The 22,911-nt window shown below is 37.4% G+C and overlaps 2 protein-coding genes across 5 annotated transcripts in view; one reads left to right on the top strand and one right to left on the bottom strand.

Moving 5' to 3' along the window:
* The window catches only part of JMJD1C (jumonji domain containing 1C), a 283,189-nt gene that overhangs the window by 225,075 nt on the left and 35,203 nt on the right, over positions 1-22,911 (top strand). For 3 of the 4 annotated variants that reach the window (XM_080687359.1, XM_080687358.1, XM_080687360.1), the window contains 7 exons: positions 1,514-1,619; positions 4,737-4,861; positions 6,217-6,360; positions 6,478-6,664; positions 6,781-8,459; positions 16,409-16,581; positions 17,206-19,412. In XM_080687359.1, coding sequence (XP_080543485.1) covers positions 1,613-1,619; positions 4,737-4,861; positions 6,217-6,360; positions 6,478-6,664; positions 6,781-8,459; positions 16,409-16,581; positions 17,206-19,412 — 4,522 coding nt within the window. In that variant the 5' untranslated portion in view covers positions 1,514-1,612. Of the gene's footprint in view, positions 1-1,513; positions 1,620-4,736; positions 4,862-6,216; positions 6,365-6,477; positions 6,665-6,780; positions 8,460-16,408; positions 16,582-17,205; positions 19,413-22,911 lie in introns of those variants that run through there. The other variant, XM_080687361.1, reaches the window with a different exon arrangement.
* Positions 14,694-22,911, bottom strand: part of LOC308257520 (uncharacterized protein) — a 50,958-nt gene continuing 42,740 nt past the window's right edge. The window contains exon 3 of the mRNA XM_080687363.1: positions 14,694-15,534. Within this exon, the coding sequence (XP_080543489.1) occupies positions 15,211-15,513 (303 nt within the window). The 5' untranslated portion in view covers positions 15,514-15,534 and the 3' untranslated portion in view covers positions 14,694-15,210. The remainder of the gene's footprint in view (positions 15,535-22,911) is intronic.

Here is a 22,911-nt window from a genome sequence, read left to right as displayed (position 1 = left end):
TAACTAAGTGTGCAAAAGGGATTGCTAAAAAGTTTTGTTTTGTTTTTTTTACAAGAAGGAAGACTAGTCATGGGCAATTATTTTTTTTTCAAAATGACACATTTTATCTACCTTTTTGTGTGCCTCTTATCACTCTAGTATTTTCTTTTGCTTTAAAGTAGCACTTTCGTATCTTTTCCAAGGAACATAGCTGATAACTTGAAAGGCCTTTACTTCACCTGTAGTGTTCACTAGGTACAAATGAAATCACAGCATCTACCACAGTATTACTCCAAAAATTCAGAGTAGTCCCTAAAAGCAGTGATGAGTTGAAAAGGAAAAGTTTTACTTAGAAAAACTTTAAAGCAGAAGAGTAAAGTATGACCTACCTGCTTGATTAGGGATTTATCTTTCTTTTTTTTTTAAATATATTGGTATTTTACAGAGAGGAAGAGAGAGGGATAGAGAGCTAGAAATATCGATGAGAGAGAAACATCGATCAACTGCCTCCTGCACACCCCCCACTGGGGATGTGCCCGCAACCAAGGTACATGCCTTTGACCGGAATTGAACCCGGGACCCTTCAGTCTGCAGGCCGAAGCTCTATCCACTGAGCCAAACCGGTTTCGGCAGGATTTATCTTTTGTACTCTTCAGCCACTTTCGGCTCTTCCAGATTGCCAAATTATTTTTATTTATCAGATATAATTATCTTCATTTAGCTCCTTCTGTTCACTGGTTTCCATAATCTGCCAGTCCATTTTTAAAAGGGCCGCCAATTGACAGTGCTACTTTGTTGTTCTTCCCAGCTTTACCTTAGGGCTCCTGCTGCTGATCCCAAATGGGGGAGCAGCAGAGGTGCTTTGAAAGAGAGAACAAAATGTCAGAGAGTCCAGCAGGGTACCAACAGTTCGTGGGAAACAATGTGACTGTGTGATTCACATCTCTAATGAGAGAACTTCTATTTTTGTGTCGATCTACCCTGTTATAAGGATAATATCATCAATAACGTAATTTTAATTGCCTGGATGCTTTGACAGCGAAGTTACTGGTCAGCTGTATTTGAGTAGAACAAAACCAATGACATTTAAATCAAGATAGTAGATAATGACTTGTCATTTAAAGCTAACGTTTTAGGCATTATGGGAAGAATGGTAACTCAACTATGTATATTTATATTGTCACTAAAATATTCAGCTTGATTCTTTTGCTGACAACCTTAAATGTTTCATTTGTATATTGTTTGTAAAAGTGAAACCCTTTAAAAAGATGACTTGTATAAGGCCATACTTGAAGTTAAAAACAGATGAGTAAATTTCAGATTTTGCCTTTAGGACATGACATGGTTGTCAAGGAGCAAATTTTACCATGGATTAATTTATTTTGGTGTTTTGTTATTACTTAAGAACTTGTGTTTTTTCATACATTTACATCAAGGAATTTTTTTCCGTCTTTAGAATATGTAGGAGGGAAATTTGGTAACATTAATGTTATAAGAGCATAACATGGGCCTTCCTTTTAATCTGTAATTCTAGGAGGACATAGACAGCCTAAACCCAGTTCTCAGGGACAACCCACAACTTCAGGAAGAAGTGAAAATTTGGGTAAAGGAACAAAAGGTTCAGGAGATTTTTATGCAAGGTAACTATTTTAAAGTTTTGTATTTCTTTGTGTGGAGGTTTTGTTTCGTTTTGATTATTATTTTTTAAAATATATTTTTATTGATTTCAGAGAGGAAGGGAAAGGAAGAGAGAGATAGAAACATCAATGATGAGAGAGAATCATGGATCAGCTGCCTCCTGCACACCCCCCACTGGGGATCAAGCCCGAGCCACCTGGGCATGTTCCCTGACTGGGGATCGAACTGGTGACCTGGTTCACAGGTCAACGCTCAACCACTGAGCCACGCTGGCTGGGCTTGTTTTTGTTTTCATTTTTTTATTTTATTTATTTATTTAAAAAAATATTTTTATTGATTTCAGAGAGGAAGGGAGAGGGAGAGAGAGATAGAAACATCAATGATGAGAGAGAATCATTGATTGGCTGCTTTCTGCACGCCCCCCACTGGGGAGCGAGCCAGCGAGCCCGCAATCCGGGCATATGCCCTTGATCATAATCAAACCCAGGACCCTTCAGTCCACAGGCCAATGCTCTATCCACTGAGCCAAACCAGCTAGGGCTTGTTTTAAACTGGACATTTTCTCATGTTAGGTTTTGGTTGTTTCAATTATGTGCAATATAAGTAGAAAGCCCAGTCTAATATTTTGAATTGTATACAGTCCAGGGAAAATAATAGCAAAATCATAATAATTTTAATAAAAAGTTGATAATTTCACCAGTTAACCAATTTGAGATAACTGCCTGGCATGAAATTATTGCCACAGATGTTTTGTTGATAGGAAAAATTTCCATATTTACAGAATGCTTTAGGTGTGTCCTTCCTGGAAAAGGAAGCATTGTTTGCAGTAGAGGGTTGCCCAAAGCCACAATTGATTTCCTTTGAAGAATGCTGTTGGTATCTGATAAAAGTGGTCTATTTCAGTTTGCCTTCCTCAGTGATTACTATACTAGTCTTAGTTTTTTCTTTCTTTTTTTCCCCTAGAAATAAGTTTGTCTACAACATGTGACTTTTAAATCATTGAGGTTTTACAATTCTCAGTGATTGCTTTTTCTGTCAGTAAAATCATTATGTAAATGTAAAGCTTTTGTGTAATTGAATTAAAACAGGGACAATGCGACATGAAGTATTAATATTATGTTTAATGTTTATAAGAGGAATTTTGTTGTCAAATTTCCATATTTATCTCAGCCCTCAACTTCCATGCCATTTAAGTATTAAGAGAGATAATCCCGAAGTTGTGGCTGTTTTGCTTTGTGTAGGTATGGCAACAGATCATCTACTTACTAAATTCTTAAGCTAAATACTTTCTAAAATTTTAATATGGATAATTTGAAACATAAACAGTAATATAATATTTCAGTGAATTTATGTGCTTATATCCAAGCCCCAGGAATTATAAAACCATGGCAGATCCTGTCACATCCATACTCCTGTTTACTTTTATAAAATTTCAGACATCACCACATTCTGTTTTGATTTTATTTTATTATTTTTTTAATATTTTATTGATTTCTTACAGAGAGGAAAGGGAGAGGATAGATAGTTAGAAACATCGATGAGAGAGAAACATCGATCAGCTGCCTCCTGCACACCTCCCACTGGGGATGTGCCTGCAACCCAGGTACATGCCCTTAACCGGAATCGAACCCGGGACCCTTCAGTCCGCAGGCCGACGCTCTATCCACTGAGCCAAACCGGTCAGGGCCACATTCTGTTTTTAAAGCCATCACATTATTATTATGCTGGGAAAAAATGCTTTCTTAATATCAAGTACTGAATGAATACTTGGGTTAAAACTTCCATTCATTTCATAAATGCCTTAAATTATTTTTAACAGGATTGATTCAAAATCAGGGGATTGAAAAAAATCCACAAATTGATTGGTTTTTATGTCCTGTCTTATCTTTTTTCTTCTAATTTATTTAATGGAGAAACCAGGCTAATATTTTTTAATAACCTTTCTTCCTTATCATGTTCTTAGAGGTGAAAATATTACGGCAGTGCCCTGACCGGTACGGCTTAGTTGGTTGAGCCTTATCCCTTGCACCAAAAGGTTGCTGGTTTGATCCCTGGTCAAGGCACATAACACAGGTTAATGTTTCTCTCTCACGTTGATGGTTCTCTCTCTCCCTCTTCCTCTTGCTCTTAAATCAATTTTTAAAACCATATTTATAAAAAATAAAAAGTGAGACTAATTCCATATTGTTTGGTTGTGGAACAAGTAGTTAAGATAGATGGTGTGCTAATGGGAATTGAAAATTGGTCATTATTTAGAGTTATTCTAAAGTGCGCTGGTACCTATGAATTGGAGAAAGTTTTATCTCCATTATATAGGTACAGGATGAGGCAAAAGTAGGTTTACAGTTTTCCATAAGGAAAATAATACAATAATTAATAAATAACAACATAAGAATAAATTTTGTATTTTGTATGCTCACAATATAACCTACTTTTGCCCCCACCCTGTGTATTCTGTGGATTGACTTGTTTTAATAGGCCTACTTATATATAGACATGGTATATCTACATGTAGATACCTTTTTAAGAAGGGAGTTTAATACAAAAGTGGGCCATATTATTTTATAAAGCATTTTAGTGCCATATTTATAAATTCACTTAACAAGCTCTCCATGTTTTAAGATTTTTAGCAGGTTTTCCTAGCTATCACAGAGAAATCAAAATTTATAGTTTCTTATAGTAAAGTTTGATAACTAGGAGACTGAGGTAGTAACAAGTTCCACATTTCCCATTCCATTTTAGCCATGTAGTTATGTACCCCAACCTTGTTACAGTAGCTTTGTAACCTTACTACTTTCTAGACCACTATAACTTTACATTTTGTACAATCCTCTTATTTAACTTATGATCCCAGACATTGTTTCTGACTTAAAGTTACTTTATTTCCATTGAGTTAGGAGGTATTTGTGTCTAGGAGAGTGTGTTTAATGATAACTTGATAATGATCTGTCTCTAATATATACTCACTTATATCCAAGTGAGTAGTACCCATTTGTGTCACAACTCACATTTCTCCTAAAAGATAGTTTTTAAATGAAAATGTCTCCATTTAAGATATCCCTATTTCTTGGGTTATTTTTTATTTTTATTTGTGTTTGTTTTGGGGTGTTCTTTTTTAGGTCCTTATTCCTTAAATGGATACAGAGTGAGAGTATATAGACAAGACTCTGCCACCCAGTGGTTTACTGGCATAATTACTCATCATGATCTCTTCACTCGCACCATGATCGTTATGAATGATCAGGTAAATAGTACAATTAATATTTTTGGAAACAGATATGTACAATTCAAATTTTCAATGTTCCCCCCCAAAATGGATCAATAGGCCGACACTATATAATTTTCATCTGTTATTTTAGTCATATAATCCTAATAAGTTTAAATATATTGATGTTACATAGAGGTCTCTTTAGGTCACAGGGAGATAATGATGCCAAATTTATTTCAACACTGATAAAATCAGTCTGTTAAATAGAGACATCAGACTCCTTTAATTGATTAGTGTGGGGTATTTGTTAATGCTTAGGTCAGCAAAATATTTTGTAAAGTCAGCTTTCCCATCTCTCCAGGAATAAAAATCTTTCCCAAATGTTTTCTTTTCAATTATGAAAACTTGTAATGTATGCTGTAGTTCTTTTCACATTAAATTTCAGAATTGGTATGCTCCCTTAAGTTTTATGGTGAGTATTAAGGATACAAATTTCAAATGGAGTTTTTAAATAGCAGTCTGCTGAAGAATCTCAGAGGGGAAGGCTAGAGTGGGTGGGAAGAGATCAGCCAAAGAACTTGTATGCATATATGAATAACCCATGGACACAGACGATAAAGTGGTGAAGAAAGGAGAGGGGCGGGATTTAGAAGGGGTCAATGAGGGGGAAAAGGAACATATGTAATACTTTCAACAATAAAGGTTTTAAATAAGTAAGTAAATAGCAGTCTGAAAGTCTTAATTTCAAATCTTTTAAAGCTGTAGTTTATTTTCCTGAAAAAAATAGATATTTACACCATCTTACCTGTATGAATTGTAGAGGGTATCTGAATTAATGAGAGCCCCTTTATAAACAATATGAATGCTTTGGTTAAAATTTTGTCAAAATACTATTATTTAAATGGTATTGTTTTTCCTGAAAAGGTGATGAACTTTCACCTCTCAGTGAAGAACAAAATCACCCTTAGTTTTTTTAAAAATTATTTCTTTAACCAGTCTTTCAAAATTTACTATTATTTATTTACACTTTTGTTTTTTTCCTCTAAGCTCTACCTTCTTAGTTTTATTTTATACCTGTTTTTTGAAAATTATTTTTAAAATACATTTTATGACTTGGCATCATACTCATTTGTTTTTCAAAGTGTACTTGCAATAGATATATTTGCTTTTTAATTTTTGGCTAGCAGATACAATAGTAGGTCTCAGAAGAAGATTGAAGTAATTTTATCTATGATGATTAAAATTAGCTAATTGTAAGTATAGCAGTATCTTATAAATTAAGAATTCCAAACTGATTTCTAGACATTTCTATTCATTGATGAATATGCCTAATAACACATTGGCTAGCTGACTGGATTTAATTTTTGTTCTTTCTTTGTGTCATGGATTAGGTACTAGAACCACAGAATGTCGACCCTTCTATGGTTCAAATGACCTTTCTAGATGATGTTGTTCACTCCTTGTTAAAAGGTGAAAATATTGGCATTACATCACGACGAAGGTCTCGTGCTAGTCAAAATAGCAACGCTGTTCACGTATGTATGTTGTTAGTTCTGGATTATTGTAAAACATTTTCCCTTAGATTACTTAGGATCTGGTAGTAAACAAATCATTGTTAATTGGTGTGATTTTTTTGTTTTGTTTTGTTTTAGGGTCATTATACACGTGCCCAGGCAAATAGTCCCAGACCAACAATGAACTCCCAAGCTGCTGTACCAAAACAAAATACACACCAGCAACAAAGAAATATTCGTTCAAATAAGAGGAAGGGCTCAGATAGCAGTATACCAGATGAAGAGAAGATGAAGGAGGAAAAATATGATTATATAGGGCGAGGAGGTAGGACCTGTTTTGTTTTTTTTAGGGAATGAGAACAAATAAAACAAAAATACATTTAAAGCATACTTATTTAATATCAGTGTTAAAAAGAAAACCTCTTTTTTTTAATCTTGCAGAAAATCCTAAAGGTAAAAACAAACAGTTGGTGAACAAAAGAAGGAAACCTGAGGAGGATGAAAAGAAGCAAAATATGAAAAGACTACGAACCGACAATGTTTCAGACTTTTCTGAAAACAGTGACTCAGAAAATTCAAATAAGAGGATAGTAAATAATTCCTTAGAGCCGAAACCAGAGAAGGAGTTAAAAAATAAAAACACTTCGAAGATAAATGGAGAAGAAGGAAAATTCCAAAATAATGAGAAGACAGGAGAGGAGACACTAATAGATAGCCAGCCTCCCTGGGATCAAATACAAGGAGATACAAAACATGAAGAAGTGGAGAAGCAGACGTTTGTTGACTCTCAGCTTCAAGAAAAAATGATTATCCATTCATCAGAACAGACCACACTTTCTGATCATAATCCTAATGATTTACTTCTTCAGGAAAATACGGAAAAAACACATACAGTGGAATTGCCAAAGGAGCAGTTTGTATCCAGACCATCCACACCAAAATGTGTTATTGATATTACAAATGACACTAATTCTGAAAAGGTGGTTCAGGAAAATTCAAATACCTTTGGCCTTCAGACACTTCAGAAAATGGATTCTAATGTTAGTGATTCAAAACATTCGATTGTAAATGCAAAATATTTGGAAGCATCAAAACAAGATTCTGACCATAGCTGGGTCAGTGATATAGTTAAAGTAGATTTAACCCAATCAAATGTTAAGAATGCTCCTTCAGGAAATGATCATTTGAATACGGAAAAAGAAAAAAATCAGTATGCCTCTTACACGTCTTCTGTAAGTTCAGGTTCTGTAATGGAAGATAAGCTGCGTAAACGAAGTCCACCCCCAGAGATTATAAAATCTAAACTTAATGCTTCAGTAGATGGTCACAAGACAAAATCCAATCCCTCACCTGAAGTTGTTAAACCTAAAATTACCCATTCTCCTGATTCTGTTAAGTCTAAGGCTAGTTATGTCAACAGCCATACCACTGGTGAAAGAAGACTGACAAATAAGATAGAACATGAGTTATCAAGATGCAGTTTTCATCCAGTTCCTACTCGAGGCAGTACATTGGAAACTACGAAGAGCCCTCTTATTATTGATAAAAATGAGCATTTCACAGTTTATAGAGATCCTGCACTTATTGGGTCAGAAACAGGAGCTAATCACATTTCACCTTTCTTAAACCAGCATCCTTTTTCTCTTCATTCTTCATCTCATAGAACCTGTTTAAATCCAGGTACCCATCACCCTGCCTTAACTCCTGCAACCCACTTATTGGCCGGATCATCCAGTCAAACTCCATTGCCTACCATTAACTCTCACCCTTTGACTAGTGGTCCACATCATTCTGTTCATCACCCTCATTTACTACCTGCTGTGTTACCTGGAGTGCCTACTGCCTCCTTACTTGGTGGCCACCCACGATTAGAGACTGCTCATGCCAGCAGCTTGAGCCACTTAGCACTAGCACACCAGCAACAGCAACAATTGTTACAGCACCAGTCACCTCATCTTCTTGGACAAGCCCATCCTTCTGCTTCGTATAGTCAGCTTGGTCTTTATCCAATTATTTGGCAATATCCAAATGGAACACATGCATACTCAGGACTTGGTCTGCCTTCTTCCAAGTGGGTTCACCCAGAAAATGCAGTTAATGCTGAATCTTCATTAAGAAGGGTAAGTTATATTGTAGTTAGCCACATATCCATATACATATGTACAAGTGCTTTTTAAACATTTCATTAATTTTGTAGATTTCTTTATATAATACATTAACATTTTTAAAGTTATTTTTCTAATTATAATGGAACTTCCCAATTAGAGTAACTTCAGAGCCATGAAATCTCAAAGTCTATTTATTTTTTAAGAAGCCAATTTGAAGTAAAACGTCTTGGATTGTTTCTATTATATACGTATTATGAAGATTATCTTCAATAATTAATTATGGTATATATCCATAATTGTTTGGCTAAGCTAAATTCCTATAATTGGAGTTTCTGGATTAAAAATTATATATAGTTGTTAGGATTTTTATATATATTATCAAATCTTAAAAGACAAATTGTTATATTCCCCAGCTGTATGCGTTATGTTGATGCTATATTACAAGCTATGACTCTAATTTCCTTGTTTTCTAAGGGCAGCCAAAGTTAAAGGGTCCTTATATTAGGCAATGAAGTTGGGGCTTAGATTCTTTCTACCACTAATAGAGTATTGCTGAAGATAATAGTTTAATGATTTTATTTCTTCATGGACTATGTGGTTTCTCTATCCAAATTCATTTTTATACTAAGAAATTGTTGAGGGCATTACCAGCCCCAATGTGAAAAATGGGGAGTGGGAGTCCCTGTTAAACTTCAGGAGACAACTTAGTCCTTGGGGCAGCCCAGGATGCTCTTCAACAATACTCCAGAATTTTCTTTAACTCTTTCTATCTAGCTACTTTCCTCCATACTTTGTGGCAAAAAGACAACATTAAATTTAACAACCTAGTAATTAACAACAGTGTACAGTTGTACTATTATGTTCACATTATTGTGCAACCAGACCGCTGTAATTTTTTCGTCTTGCAAAACTGAAATTCTATACCCATTAAACATTAATTTTCCTCCCCTTCACTGTCCCCCCAGTCCTTCGCAAATACTTTTCTACTTTCTGTTTCTATGATTCAAACTGCTTTAGATAGATTCTTCATTTGATTGGAATCATTTGACCTTTTGTGGCTTTTTTTTTTACACAGCATAATCTTAAAGTTAGTTCATCCATGTTGTTAGCATGTAACAGGATTTCCCTTTTTAAGCCCAATTCTTTTTTTTTTTAATCCTCCCAAGGACATTGTTCCATTGATTTTTTTTTTTTTAGAGAGAGAGTAGAAGAGGTAGGGAAAGACAGAGAGAGAGAAACATTGATGTGAGAGAAACACATAAATTGGTTGCTTCCTGCATGTGCCCTGACCAGAACCCTGGGCTAGGGAAGAGCTTGCAACCAAGGTGTGTGCCCTTGACTGGAATCGAACCCAGGACCCTTTGGTCCACAGGCTGACGCTCTATCCACTGAGCCAAACTGGCTAGGGTTCTATTTTATTTTTATACCATAGTTTTATACTATATGTCCACTGATTTTTGGGTTACTTCCACCCCTTGGTTATTATGAATAATGCTGCACTGGACATGGGTATTTTTGACACCTTTCTCAAGTTGGCCAAGATCCACAATAGATATGTTAGGGTGGCAATTTGGAAGACAACAATAGTGCCTTTCTTTACTTTAGGGATAATGCTGCTTACATAGAGCCATGTCAACAACAGTAGGTGCAAATACAGTGTTCCTCTTGCCAAAAGTTTGTTATAGGAACTGTAAATTCTGGGTAGCAATGATGACATTAGCCTGTGGCCATGAGTCTTTTTTTTTCTTTTTCCCTTTTTTTTTTTTGCAAATCACAGGAGAGTTTATTTCAGGGATCCTCAAACTTTTTATTTATTTATTTATTTATTTATTTATTTATAAATATTTTATTGATTTTTTACAGAGAGGAAGGGAGAGGAATAGAGAGTTAGAAACATCGAAGAGAGAGAAATATCGATCAGCTGCCTCCTGAACACCCCCTAATGGGGATGTGCCCGCAACCAAGGTACATGCCCTTGACCGGAATCGAACCTGGGACCTTTCAGTCCACAGGCCGACGCTCTATCCACTGAGCCAAATCGGTCAGGGCAAGATCCTCAAACTTTTTAAACAGGGGGCCAGTTCACTGTCCCTCAGACCGTTGGAGGGCTGGACTATAGTTTAAAAAGAAAACTATGAACAAATTCCTATGCGCACTGTGGGCCCGGGACGAGTCGGCTGCTAAGCAGGACAGGCAGCGGCACCCGGCAGGCCCGATAAATGTCCTCAGCAGGCCGCATGTGGCCCGCGGGCCGTAGTTTGAGGACACCTGGTTTATTGGGTCCTTGATGGAGGCAGGTATCATGGGCTTAGCCAAACCGAGCTGCCAGGAGTCGGTTTTCATAGCATGCTCCTCACTGCAGCATGTTTCTTTAACAAGCCCCTCTCAATTCAAATCACCTCTTCGTGCACCTTGCCCATCCCATTATTAGTAACATGCTCTCAATTGCAACCTTTGCCACCAGTCTGGAGGTGCTGGTGTTCAGTGTTCTCGTCCATGGCAGAACACCAGTAAATGTTAGGTGCTTACAGATTCTCGACAATAAAGGCCCTGATCAGTGTTGTCTCCAATAGCTGTCTTCTCTCCTATCTCTGCACAGCTAAATGTCTCAGGTGACTTGCAATTGTGGTCTTTGCCCATGTTTCCTTTCTTAATTCCCAAATTGTGATAGTTGACCTTGGTGGTAAGGGGAATCAAGCTTAGTAATGCAAACTATAGTTCTAACAGTTTTAAAGGATATTTCTTGTGGTTTATTCCCATTACAAACATCACCTCCTTTTGGCTCCAGTTTTATATGAGCTTCAGCCTTCTTTAACGAAGTTACCAGTGAACTGCACAATTTATTCAGCCTCCCTATATTTGATATTGGCGGGATCTCAATTCTAAAAGAACTGTACTTACATTGATCCTAAGTTCCCCATTCCTATTCCATTGAACTTGGAGTAGGTGGAATCTTTCTAGAATGCATACATTATTTAGTCAAACTCAATGAAGAATCATTAATCACTTCAATACACTGTTTGCCAGGCCTGACAGGGTGCATGCATGAGGCAACCAATCGATGTGTCTCTGTCACATTGATGTTTCTCTCCTATCTCCCTCTCTCCTTCCTTCCCTCCTTCCCTCTTTTCTCTCTAAAAAAAAAAAAAAAAAAAAAAATCGGATTTTTTAAAATAAATCTTTATTGTTCAGATTATTACAATTGTTCCTCTTTTTTCCCTCCATAGCTCCCCTCCACCCAGTTTCCACCCCACTCCATGCCTTTACCCACCCCCCCACCCCCCACTGTCCTCATCCATAGGTGTACGATTTTTTTTTTTAAATATATGTTATTGATATTTTACAGAGAGGAAGGGAGAGGGATAGAGAGTTAGAAACATCGATGAGAGAGAAACATCGATCAGCTGCCTCCTGCACACCTCCCACTGGGGATGTGCCCGCAACCAAGGTACATGCCCTTGACCGGAATCGAACCCGGGACCCTTCAGTCCGCAGGCCGACGCTCTATCCACTGAGCCAAACCGGTTTCGGCATAGGTGTACGATTTTTGTCCAGTCTCTTCCCACACCCTCCACACACCCCTTTCCCCCTGAGGATTGTCAGTCCACTCCCTTTCTATGCCCTTGATTCTATTATATTCACCAGTTTATTCTCTTCATCAGATTTTTTATTCACTTGATTTTTAGATTCACTTGTTGATAGATATGTTTTTGTTGTTCAGAATTTTTATCTTTACCTTTTTCTTCTTTTTCCTCTTCCTAAAGAATACCTTTCAGCATTTCATGTAATCCTGGTTTGGTGGTGATGAACTCATTTAGCTTTTTCTTATCTGTGAAGCTCTTTATCTGCCCTTCAATTCTGAATGATAGCTTTGCTGGGTAGAGTAATCTTTGTTGTAGGTTCTTGCTATTCATCACTTTGAATATTTCTTGCCACTCCCGTCTGGCCTGCATAGTTCTGTTGAGAAATCAGCTGACAATCGTATGGGTACTCCCTTGTAGGTAATTAACTGTTTTTCTCTTGCTGCTTTTAAGATTCTCTTTGTCTTTTGCTGTTGGCATTTTCATTATGATGTGTCTTGGTGTGGTCCTCTTTGGATTCCTTTTGTTTGGGGTTCTGTGCGCTTCCTGGACTTGTAAGTCTATTTCTTTCACCAGGTGGGGGAAGTTTTCTTTTTTTTTTTTTTTTTTTTTTTTTATATATATATTTTATTGATTTTTTACAGAGAGGAAGGGAGAGGGAGAGAGAGTTAGAAACATCCATGAGAGAGAAACATCGATCAGCTGCCTCCTGCACACCTCCCACTGGGGATGTGCCCGCAACCAAGGTACATGCCCTTGACCGGAATCGAACCTGGGACCCTTCAGTCCGCAGGCCGACGCTCTATCCACTGAGCCAAACCGGTCAGGGCAGGTGGGGGAAGTTTTCAGTCATTATTTCTTCAAATAGGTTTTCATTATTTTGCTCTCTCTCTTCTTCTGGCACCCCCATAATTCTGATGTTGGTACGCTTGAAGTTGTCCCAGAGGCTCCTTACACTATCTTCATATTTTTGGATTCTTTTTTCTTTTTGTTTTTCCTGTTGGGTGTTTTTTGCTTCTTTGTATTTCAAATCTTTGACTTGATTCTTGCGATCTTCTAGTCTGCTGTTGGATCTCGGTATATTATTCTTTATTTCAGTCAGTGTATGCTTAATTTCTAGTTGGTCCTTTTTCATATCCTTGAGGGTCTCACTAAATTTATTGGCGGTTTCTAGAAAATTCTTGAAAAACCTTGTAACCGTGGTTTGAACTCTATATCCTCCATTTCTGTCATTTGTGACCTGTTTCTTTGTCTCTGCATTTTGGCTGCTTCCCTGTGTTGATAGAGTGGCTTTGTGTGCTAGGTGTCCTAAGGGCCCAGTGGCTCAGCCTCCCCAGTTACTTGATGTGGACACTCTTGGTGCACCCCTTTGTGGGCTGTGTGCACAGTCTTGCTGTAGTTAAGTCTTGATTGTTGATGGTATCACTGGGAGGAATTTACCTCCAGGCCACTTGGCTGTGAGGATCAGCTGTGTCTACAATGGGAGAACTTCTGTGCTGGAGACACCCTTATGAGGCAAGACTTGCTTCATTGGGGCTTTGGTGCTCACTGAGTCTGTCCCCTGAGTGTGTCCCTTATGGATCTGTCTGAGGAGTTGTAATCTGGATGGTCCCACTCTGACCACTGGGTACGCTGGCTCTTGGATCTCCAAGGAGGTTCTAATTTAGCCTCTGCCTGAGGCCACCCAACAGGAGCTATGGAGAGATCTGCAGATTCCTCTTCTTTGTTTGGGTTTTGGAGGTGCCCAGATGAGGCCCAGCTGTGAAGCAATTTAAGCTGCTTCGGGGCCTTGGGCCTTCTTTTGGATATTCTGGGTCTCTCTGACTCAGCTGCAGTTTGTTAGGTAATTTTAGATTTCAAAGGACCAGGCCATTCATATGCAAAAGCCTCAGTGCACAGCTTGGTTGGGGTGGGGTCTCAGGGCGGAGCAAACAGCATTGGCTTCCTGTCAGCCCTGTCCTAAGAGGCCCCCGGGTCTCAGTGTCCCTTGGTAATTGCTGCAAGCACTTATTAGAGAAAGCCACCCTTAAGTTCCACCTGATGCCAGACAATCCAGTTTCTCCCTGTATGAGTCTGGGTCCTCAGAGTATTGCCCAGAAATGGAGTTCAGAGCAGTCGGGAGCTTGTGTCTCCCTCCCGATTGAGAAAGACAGCCACATACTCAGTTGCCAGCCCTTTCCGCGCGCGCGCATCCGTATCTCTGCACTTTACTTCTGCACCTCCTCTGAGTCTCGGTGTGCTTTTCTCTTTCCTTCTAGTTGTAGAATTTCCACTCAGACAGCCTTCCTGTGGTTCTGGATAATGTCCATTTTGTCTTATAGTTGTAGTTTTAAAGTGGTTGTGCGAGGCAGCAAGTTCAGGTGTTTACCTACACCGTCATCTTGGTTTCTCCTCAAATCAATGGATTTTTGAGTGAGGATTAACTATATATATTTGCCAGAATTGAAAACAGCCCTGATGACCCAAGTGCCCAATATATCTACATTTTTACACTGACCCTTTACTCTCATGTGCCTTGAATGTAGCTGCAACTGATTGGACAAAGACAGTAGAAGAACCAAGAGATTATTCTCCCATAATTTCCAAACCCTTGAAAACAAATAGAAATGGCTTGGGTAGGAGCCTCTCTCAGTGTGTGTACCAGAAAATTAGCACCAATGTTTGTAAGGGCATAAAATGTTTTATTAACTGGTCATAAACTTGTTAAATTAAAAATGAGCATATATGATTTTCATTTATTATGTAAAACATTTTGAGCAAAAGTTGAAGATATCTTAAACCTACTATTGTAAATTAAAGTGAAGAAACAATTAGGTAATACATTTTAATGTTATTTTAGAGTAAAAAATTTATCATTTCCATAATTGATTGCAACTTGAGATTTCTGAATCTTGGAGAAGTGAGGCCTTTAAACATCTGAATATTTATGTGCATGTATAATAAATATGTGTGTATTTTCTCTTATGAGGTTTATAATTTATAATTATACTAGAGGCCCAGTGCACGAATTCGTGCCCGAGTGGGGTCCCTCGGGGTGGCCTGTGGAGATTAGGCCCCAGCTTGTGCCCCTAGCCCTGCAGCCCCGCTTGGCACCCTGCCTTGGCCTGGTGCTGCCCCCTCACCTGCTCCATTATCCTGCCTATGGGGTGATTGATCAGGGCTGGGCCCCCCACCAGGCTCCCTCAGTGCCTCCGAGCCAGGCGGTGGGCCCAGCTGCTGCCACTGGTTGCTGTCTGCAGGGCTATAGGTTGGGGCTGGGGCCACCGCTGGTCGCCATCTGCAGGGCGATCAGCAGAGCAATCGGGCCTCCGTTCGCCCCCGCCTTGGCCTGGTTGCCCGCTCACCTGCTCCTCCATCCCGCCATGGTCCCGCTCTTGTCGGGGCCCATTCAGGCCGGCAGTGCCGCCACTGCTGCCTGCTGCCAGCGCCATGTCACCGACGTCCACCATGTTCCACACGGTCCCCTGGTGGTCAGCGCACATCATAGCGAGTGGTTGAATGACTCCCTGAGGGGACAATTTGCATATTAGACTTTTATTATATAGAATAATATTTTTTAATCGAAGTAATTTGACAGCAGTATATCTTTGGTATTATATCATATTGCTTTTGCATTATCATTTAGAGATATAAAATTTATTCCCTCTATTAAAATCAAAGAATTAGATTTTCCCAGTATCTAGACTCAACAAATCATGTTCTGGAAGAAATGCCAATGGGTTATAGTATAAAAACAATTTCTAAGTATATCTTTTGATAGTTGTAACTCTTAACATAGAGAACAATGTTACCACATATTCAGTATGAGAACGGCAGCATGTTGACATACAGAAAACAATTTTTTTATAACTCCACATGTCCAAGTTTAATGACCCAACAGCTGACAGCTTATAGTGAAATGGACTATAATTGGGTCTTAAAAATGTAATTTTCTGCCATTTATTTATTCTAAATAAATTATTACATTGAAAAAGTTTATTGTTTTCATGACAAAATTGGCAAATGAACTTGATTATAAGTTCTGTTTGTGATGAAATGTATTTTAGGAATAACAAATTCTGGTGTTTTTTTATTTGCAATGTATTCTTTTGATAGAATCTTAGGAAATCATATAAGCTGTGTTCTCTATATACGTTAAAGGCAGTAATTTCAAAATCTGCATTCAATAAAATTTCTAGAAATTACTAGTTTAATGTTGATTACTTTTGACATATGGAAGTACTCATATAGTTATTTTGGTTACTTATTGTCTGAATATTTCTCATTAGGTGAATTTAGAAAAAGTCACATGCTTCATAAATATATCATTACTTTAGTCCTACTGTGACCCTGTTTTTAGCTTTTTCTAGTAACTGAAGTCTGACTTTTTTTCTTAAATAGAATTCTCCCAGCTCTTGGTTACATCAACCCACCCCTGTGACCTCAGCGGATGGTATTGGATTACTTAGTCACATTCCTGTCAGACCTTCCAGTGCAGAGCCTCATCGGCCTCTTAAAATTACAACACATTCCAGTCCACCATTGACAAAAAGTTTAGTAGATCATCATAAAGAGTAAGTTCACCAATGCTTAAAACTTACAAATGTCTTGTCTTTTATCGTTTTCTTAATTCACTTTCTAATAAGCAAGTTATTTTAAGTTAATCTCTTAAAACTGGGCTTTGAATAAGTACTATTCTTTCAGTTTTGATATACCCTCTAATTTACTTGATAATATTAGAATACATGGAAAATCGTGTTTCACTTGTATAATAGAACAAGAGGCCCAATGCACGAAATTCGTGCAAGAGTAGGCCTTCCTTCCCACAGCTGCCGGCACAGGCTTCCCTCTGGCACCCGGGATCTGGGCTCCCCTCCGGCACACGGGACCCGGGCTTTCCTCACAGCCCTGGCTTCTCTGGAAGGAGGTCCGGTCTAATTAGCATATTATGCTTTTATTATTATAGATGATATTGCATAGAAGCTATCTTTATATCATACAAGAAAAACTGGTTACAGAAACCTGTGTTTATTTTTAAAATAATTTTTTACTTTTTCATTATAGTTGATATGTACACTATTAGTTTCAGATCGCACACCCCCAACCCAGTGATTAGACATTCATACAATTTATGAAGTGATCACCCTGATAATACTAGTACCTATCTGACACCTTATCGTTGTGTATTTTCTTTACAGAGAATTGGAGAGGAAAGCTTTTATTGAACCATTACGTTCTATTACATCTACATCAGCAAAAAATGACCTAGAACTAACTAGGTCACAGACTGGAAAAGATGGTCATTTGCATAGACATTTTGTGGATCCTGTGATGAATCCATTACAGAGACCACCCCAGGAGACTGGAGAGAGACTAAACAAATATAAGGAGGAACACCGCCGAATTCTTCAAGAAAGTATTGATGTTGCTCCATTTACAACTAAAATCAAGGGGCTTGAGGGTGAGAGAGATAATTATTCCAGAGTAGCATCGTCATCTTCTAGCCCTAAAAGCCATGTCATCAAACAAGACAAAGATGTGGAATGCTCAGTATCAGATCTTTATAAAATGAAGCACTCAGTGCCTCAGAGTTTGCCCCAAAGTAACTATTTCACTACATTGTCTAATAGTGTGGTCAATGAACCACCAAGGTCATACCCATCCAAAGAAGTTTCAAATATTTACACTGAAAAACAGAATAATACCCTTGTAGCAGCCGCTAATCCTCAAACTCTAACTTCATTTATATCATCTCTTTCAAAGCCACCACCTTTGATTAAACACCAACCGGAAAGTGAAGGTTTAGTAGGCAAAATACCAGAACACCTTTCCCATCAAATTGCTTCTCACTCAGTAACAACCTTCAGAAATGATTGTAGAAGTCCTACCCATTTGACAGTTTCTTCTACAAATACACTTCGGAGTATGCCTGCTTTACATAGAGCACCAGTATTTCATCCACCAATTCATCACAGCCTGGATAGAAAGGAAAGCAGCTATAGTAGCCTTTCCCCTCCAACTTTAACTCCAGTGATGCCTGTAAATGCTGGTGGGAAAGTTCAAGAATCACAAAAGCCTCCAACTCTAATTCCTGAGCCAAAAGAATCTCAGGCAAATTTTAAGAGTTCTTCTGAACAGAGTTTGACAGAAATGTGGAAATCTAATAATAACCTTAGCAAAGAGAAAGCTGAATGGCATGTAGAGAAAAGCAGCGGAAAGTCACAAGCTGCTATGGCATCTGTCATTGTACGTCCACCATCTAGTACAAAACTTGACAGTGTGCCAGCAATGCAGTTAACATCCAAAGATCGAGTTAGCGAAAGATCTTCAGCTGAGGCAAATCAAACAGATTGCCTCAAACCAGCAGAAGCTGGAGAAATTGGAAGAATAATTCTGCCAAGTGTGAATTCAGACAGTGCTCACATAAAATCTGCAAAAAACTTTCAGGCAGTCTCACAGGGCAGTGTTCCCAGTTCAGTTGTGTCTGCTGTAAATACAATGTGTAACACCAAAATGGATATATTCACATCTGCTGCCACTACCACCAGTGTTTCCAGCTGGAGTGGTTCCGGAATAATCTACTCTTTATCAAATACCATTTTGCCCTCTAAATCCTCAGACTGTACCTCTTCAAAAAGTGTCAGTCATTCAGTGGCTCACACACAAGAATGCAAGGTCAGCACCACAGCTCCAGTTACACCAGCCAGTAGTAAGACAGGAAGTGCTGTTCAGCCCAGTTCTGGGTTCTCAGGCACAACTGATTTTATTCATTTAAAAAAGCACAAGGCAGCATTGGCTGCAGCTCAATATAAAAGTAGTAATGCTAGTGAGACTGAGCCTACTGCTGTGAAAAATCAGACATCTTCAGCCTCCCTTGTCTTGGATAGCACTGTAGTCTGTAATACAATAAACAAAGCAAACTCTGTAGGAAATGGGCAAGCATCCCAGACAAGTCAACCAAACTACCATACTAAACTTAAAAAAGCCTGGCTTACTAGACATTCAGAGGAAGATAAAAATACTAATAAAATGGAAAATTCAGGGAATTCTGTTTCAGAAATTATTAAGCCATGTTCTGTTAATTTAATAGCCTCTACATCTAATGATATACAAAATAGTATAGATAGTAAGATCATAGTTGATAAATACATAAAAGATGATAAAGTCAATAGGAGAAAAGCCAAAAGAACTTATGAATCTGGTTCTGAAAGTGGAGACTCAGATGAAAGTGAAAGCAAGTCAGAACAAAGGACTAAAAGGCAACCTAAGCCAACTTATAAAAAGAAGCAAAACGATTTGCAGAAGAGAAAAGGTGAAATCGAGGAAGATTTAAAACCCAATGGGGTTCTCAGCAGGAGTGCCAAAGAAAAAAGTAAATTGAAATTGCAGAGCAATAGTAGTAGTGGTAAGTACATTTATTTTTCTTAAATCTCAGATAAAATATGCTGTATGTTCTTAGAATAATTGTGTGGTTTTCTAAAGACTAGTGAGCTTTAAAAGCATCTTTTGACTTTATTTGTATGCTCTAGCATTATGTATGTGCTCACTGAGCTCATTTCTACATTTCATAAGTATTCTATAAGAGGAAATGAGAGAAGATGTATCTCTCCATTTTGAAGAGTCTTCTAGAAATATGTTTTACCTAGCACTTATACTGGCAAAAAATTAATGTATAATCTAGCAGTTACTCAGAATTTTGAACATTTCTAAAAACTGTCAAAATGTATTTATAGCTGCCACATCAAAAGTGGATTTCAAATATTAAGTATTTACCTATAACAAGATATACATAGTTGAAAAAGAAATCCTATTTACATATGCTTTCTTTAAGTCACATTTTAAAAAAGATATTTTTATTGATTTCAGAGAGGAAGGGAGAGGGAGAGCAAGATAGAAACCTAATCATTGATCAGCTGCCTTCTGTATACCCAGCACTGGGGATCCAACCTGCAACCCAGGCATGTGCCCTGACCAGGAATTGAAACGTGACCTCTTGGTTCATAGGTCGATGCTCAACCGTTGAACCACGCTGGCTGGGCTAAGTCACATGTTGAGAAATCAGAGTACTGTGGATGTGGCCTCTTATCTCATGCTTCTCTCACTGATGACAAAATTAAAAGCGTACTGAAATTATCTTCTATTTAATAATGCTACTCATTCAAGCAGTTCTTAACAATAGGTAAAAGTTAAAAGTGGGGTGTTACAGTCATTATGGTTTTCTGTGTTCATTTCTGTATTCAAGAAGAATATGCATAATAAGTAAAAATTTCAAAACTGATGTTTATGTTTCATTTGTGGCTACAACGGCAAAATAAGTGATACTGATAATGTTCACTATAAACTGTTTCCATATGTTTTTTCTCTCGTAATAGTTTTTCTCAGTTTGCTTATTTATTTTTAGTTGTGTTGCACAATGCAGAAAGCATTTAGTAGTCTCACTGTATTCATGTATTAATCCACATACGGTATATGAAATATCTGTGACAGTGTGGACATTCAAGAAGTTCTTTCACAAGCATTTGGATGCTTGAAGGCTCTTATTTGGGCCTTTTCACTTGAATGAGGTTTTCCCACATGCCTGTGTGGAAATCAGAGGCAAAGTGAAGGAGAGAAAAGCAGGAGAATGGAATCACAGAAAAGGATGGACCCTCAAAAAGAGAGAGAACAAAGGAAAATTAGCTCAACTAGAGACAGAGACTGAGAGACTGAAATGCAAATATAGTCAGAAAAAAGGAAGATAGGGAAATTGATAACAAAGAATACTTGCCATTTGAGTATTTAATTGTATAGTTTTGCTTTTTCTATATCCTGTGTTGTAGTTAATTCCCCCAATTAATTACTAAGAGGCTAAATGTGGTCAATATTGTTTCTCTTCCTTCATATAACATTTATTTTGGTGTTAGGTAGTCAAATACTTAAGTTAAACATAAAAAAACAAAAATAGGAACCTTCCAGGTTTTAACGCTTAGAAAACGCTTAATGAAATTAAATTTATAAAATTAACTCTTAATGAAGTACATATTCTGGTTTCATTTTGAGATTGAATGTACTTGTTTCCTATGTAAGAATACTAAGACAAAGGCTGGAATCAGCATTCTCTCCACCCCGACTTGTCATGCTTAGTGAAATTAATCATAGAGGCTATGTTAAGTCCCATTTATTCCCAAGTCCAAAATAAAATTACATGACTGTTAAATGCCATCTTTTAATTATGGGCAGAGTTGATTTGCTATTGTTCTGGGCTATCTAAAAAAGTTCTCTAAATTGGGAGTTTATAAATCTAATTTTTCAACCTGATTAGATAATGTATCTTTAAACACAACAATTTTATGAACTGAAATTGCCCATCAAATTTAAATATATCTAAGCCCTGTGATAAAATCAACGGCTTAAGTATAATCAAAATTATAATACAAAAAAACTGTTCTTATGATCTGGATCTTTGTGTCTTTGTAATTCATTTAAAAACAACAACATTCTTATTGTTTATTTTGTTTCACGGAATAGAGATTTGATAGAAAATGTCTGGCTTTTTATTATAATACTATTTAAATTGTTCACAAAGGTATGATTATCCATACTCTGAACTGTTCCATTATTTGGAATGTAAAAGCATATTGTGCCCTGGCCGGTGTGGCTAAGAGGTTAGAGTATCAGCCTGCATGCCAAAGGGTCGAGGGTTTGATCTCCTGGTCAGGGCATGTGCAGGAGAGAACCAATCAATGTGTCTCTCTGGCATGGGTGTTTCTCTCTCCCTCCCTCCCTCTCCCTCCCTTCTACTCTCTCTAAAAAAAAAATCAATGGAAAAAATATACTCTGGTGAGATTAACAACAAAAAGAAAGCATATTTGTTAATAGTTATTTTCCAGTCAAAATAAAAGTAGATTGCACTTAGTTTATTCTAATGTAATAAGTAAAAAAAAAAAAAAAGTAAGTGATTGGAAGCAAGTGTACCAAATAAAAATTTATCAACAGTGTACCATTTCTGTTGTTCCTTCTGACTTCTGAAAGCTCTGAATATTTATACAGTCCATAGGACAAATCTGTCTTATACACAATGGAAGAAATAAAAAACCTTTTTTATTCCATGAGTGGTATATGTGCACACACATACATTTCTCTGTCTAGTGGATTAAGTCAAGTTGCTCCTTGCTCTAAATTAGAGACAGAAAAGAGGAGAACTTGTAATTGTAAAGAATCTGGTATCAATTGTAGAAGTGCTTAATGACATGCTGATTTTAAATGTGCCGCCCTGGAGTTGAAACACAACACTTCCTATTTTAAGATGTGTGGTCTTGCTTTGTACTGCCTACAATAGAGGTTAACAGGTAAGCAATAGTGGGAACTCAGGACAAGAGTTCTGCTAAAGGTTTCTGCAAGAAGTATATAGTCTCAGAATAGTTGTACTGCCTTTGATTCACAAAATAGGCATGATTAGAAAGCATAAGAATAGGAAATCAAATTTATTCCTTTACTATGATAGAAATAGTAAGCTATGTAAATCTCATGTCTGATGTATAGATATATTATATATATGGGCAGTAAAAACACATAAGAGTCAACAAATATTGCTTGTCCCAACATAGGTTGCCATTAAGTTAATAGATTTGTAAAAATTTAATAGGCAAGTAGGCAGGCTTTAATTAGTGTATAATGTTTTGAGTTCTTCCTACTCTACAGATGATTGATTACTTGAGCCAATGTTTATTACAACAATTAGGTTCAAGTTAATAAAAATGATGGAACAGCAATATATATTATAATAAGAATTTTCTGCAGTTTTATTTTTCTTTGGGGTTGTGGTACCCTTCTTTTTCTGTCATGAAAAAAAGATAGCTAAGTTAATGTTGGCTTTTTTCCTTTCAAATCTTTTTCTTTTTCTACGAGATTCACCAATACATTGA

Source organism: Plecotus auritus, assembly GCF_963455305.1.
Source record: "Plecotus auritus genome assembly, chromosome: 9".
NCBI lineage: Eukaryota > Metazoa > Chordata > Mammalia > Chiroptera > Vespertilionidae > Plecotus > Plecotus auritus.
Note: the sequence above shows the minus strand (reverse complement) of the source record. Positions and strands in the feature narration are given on the sequence as shown.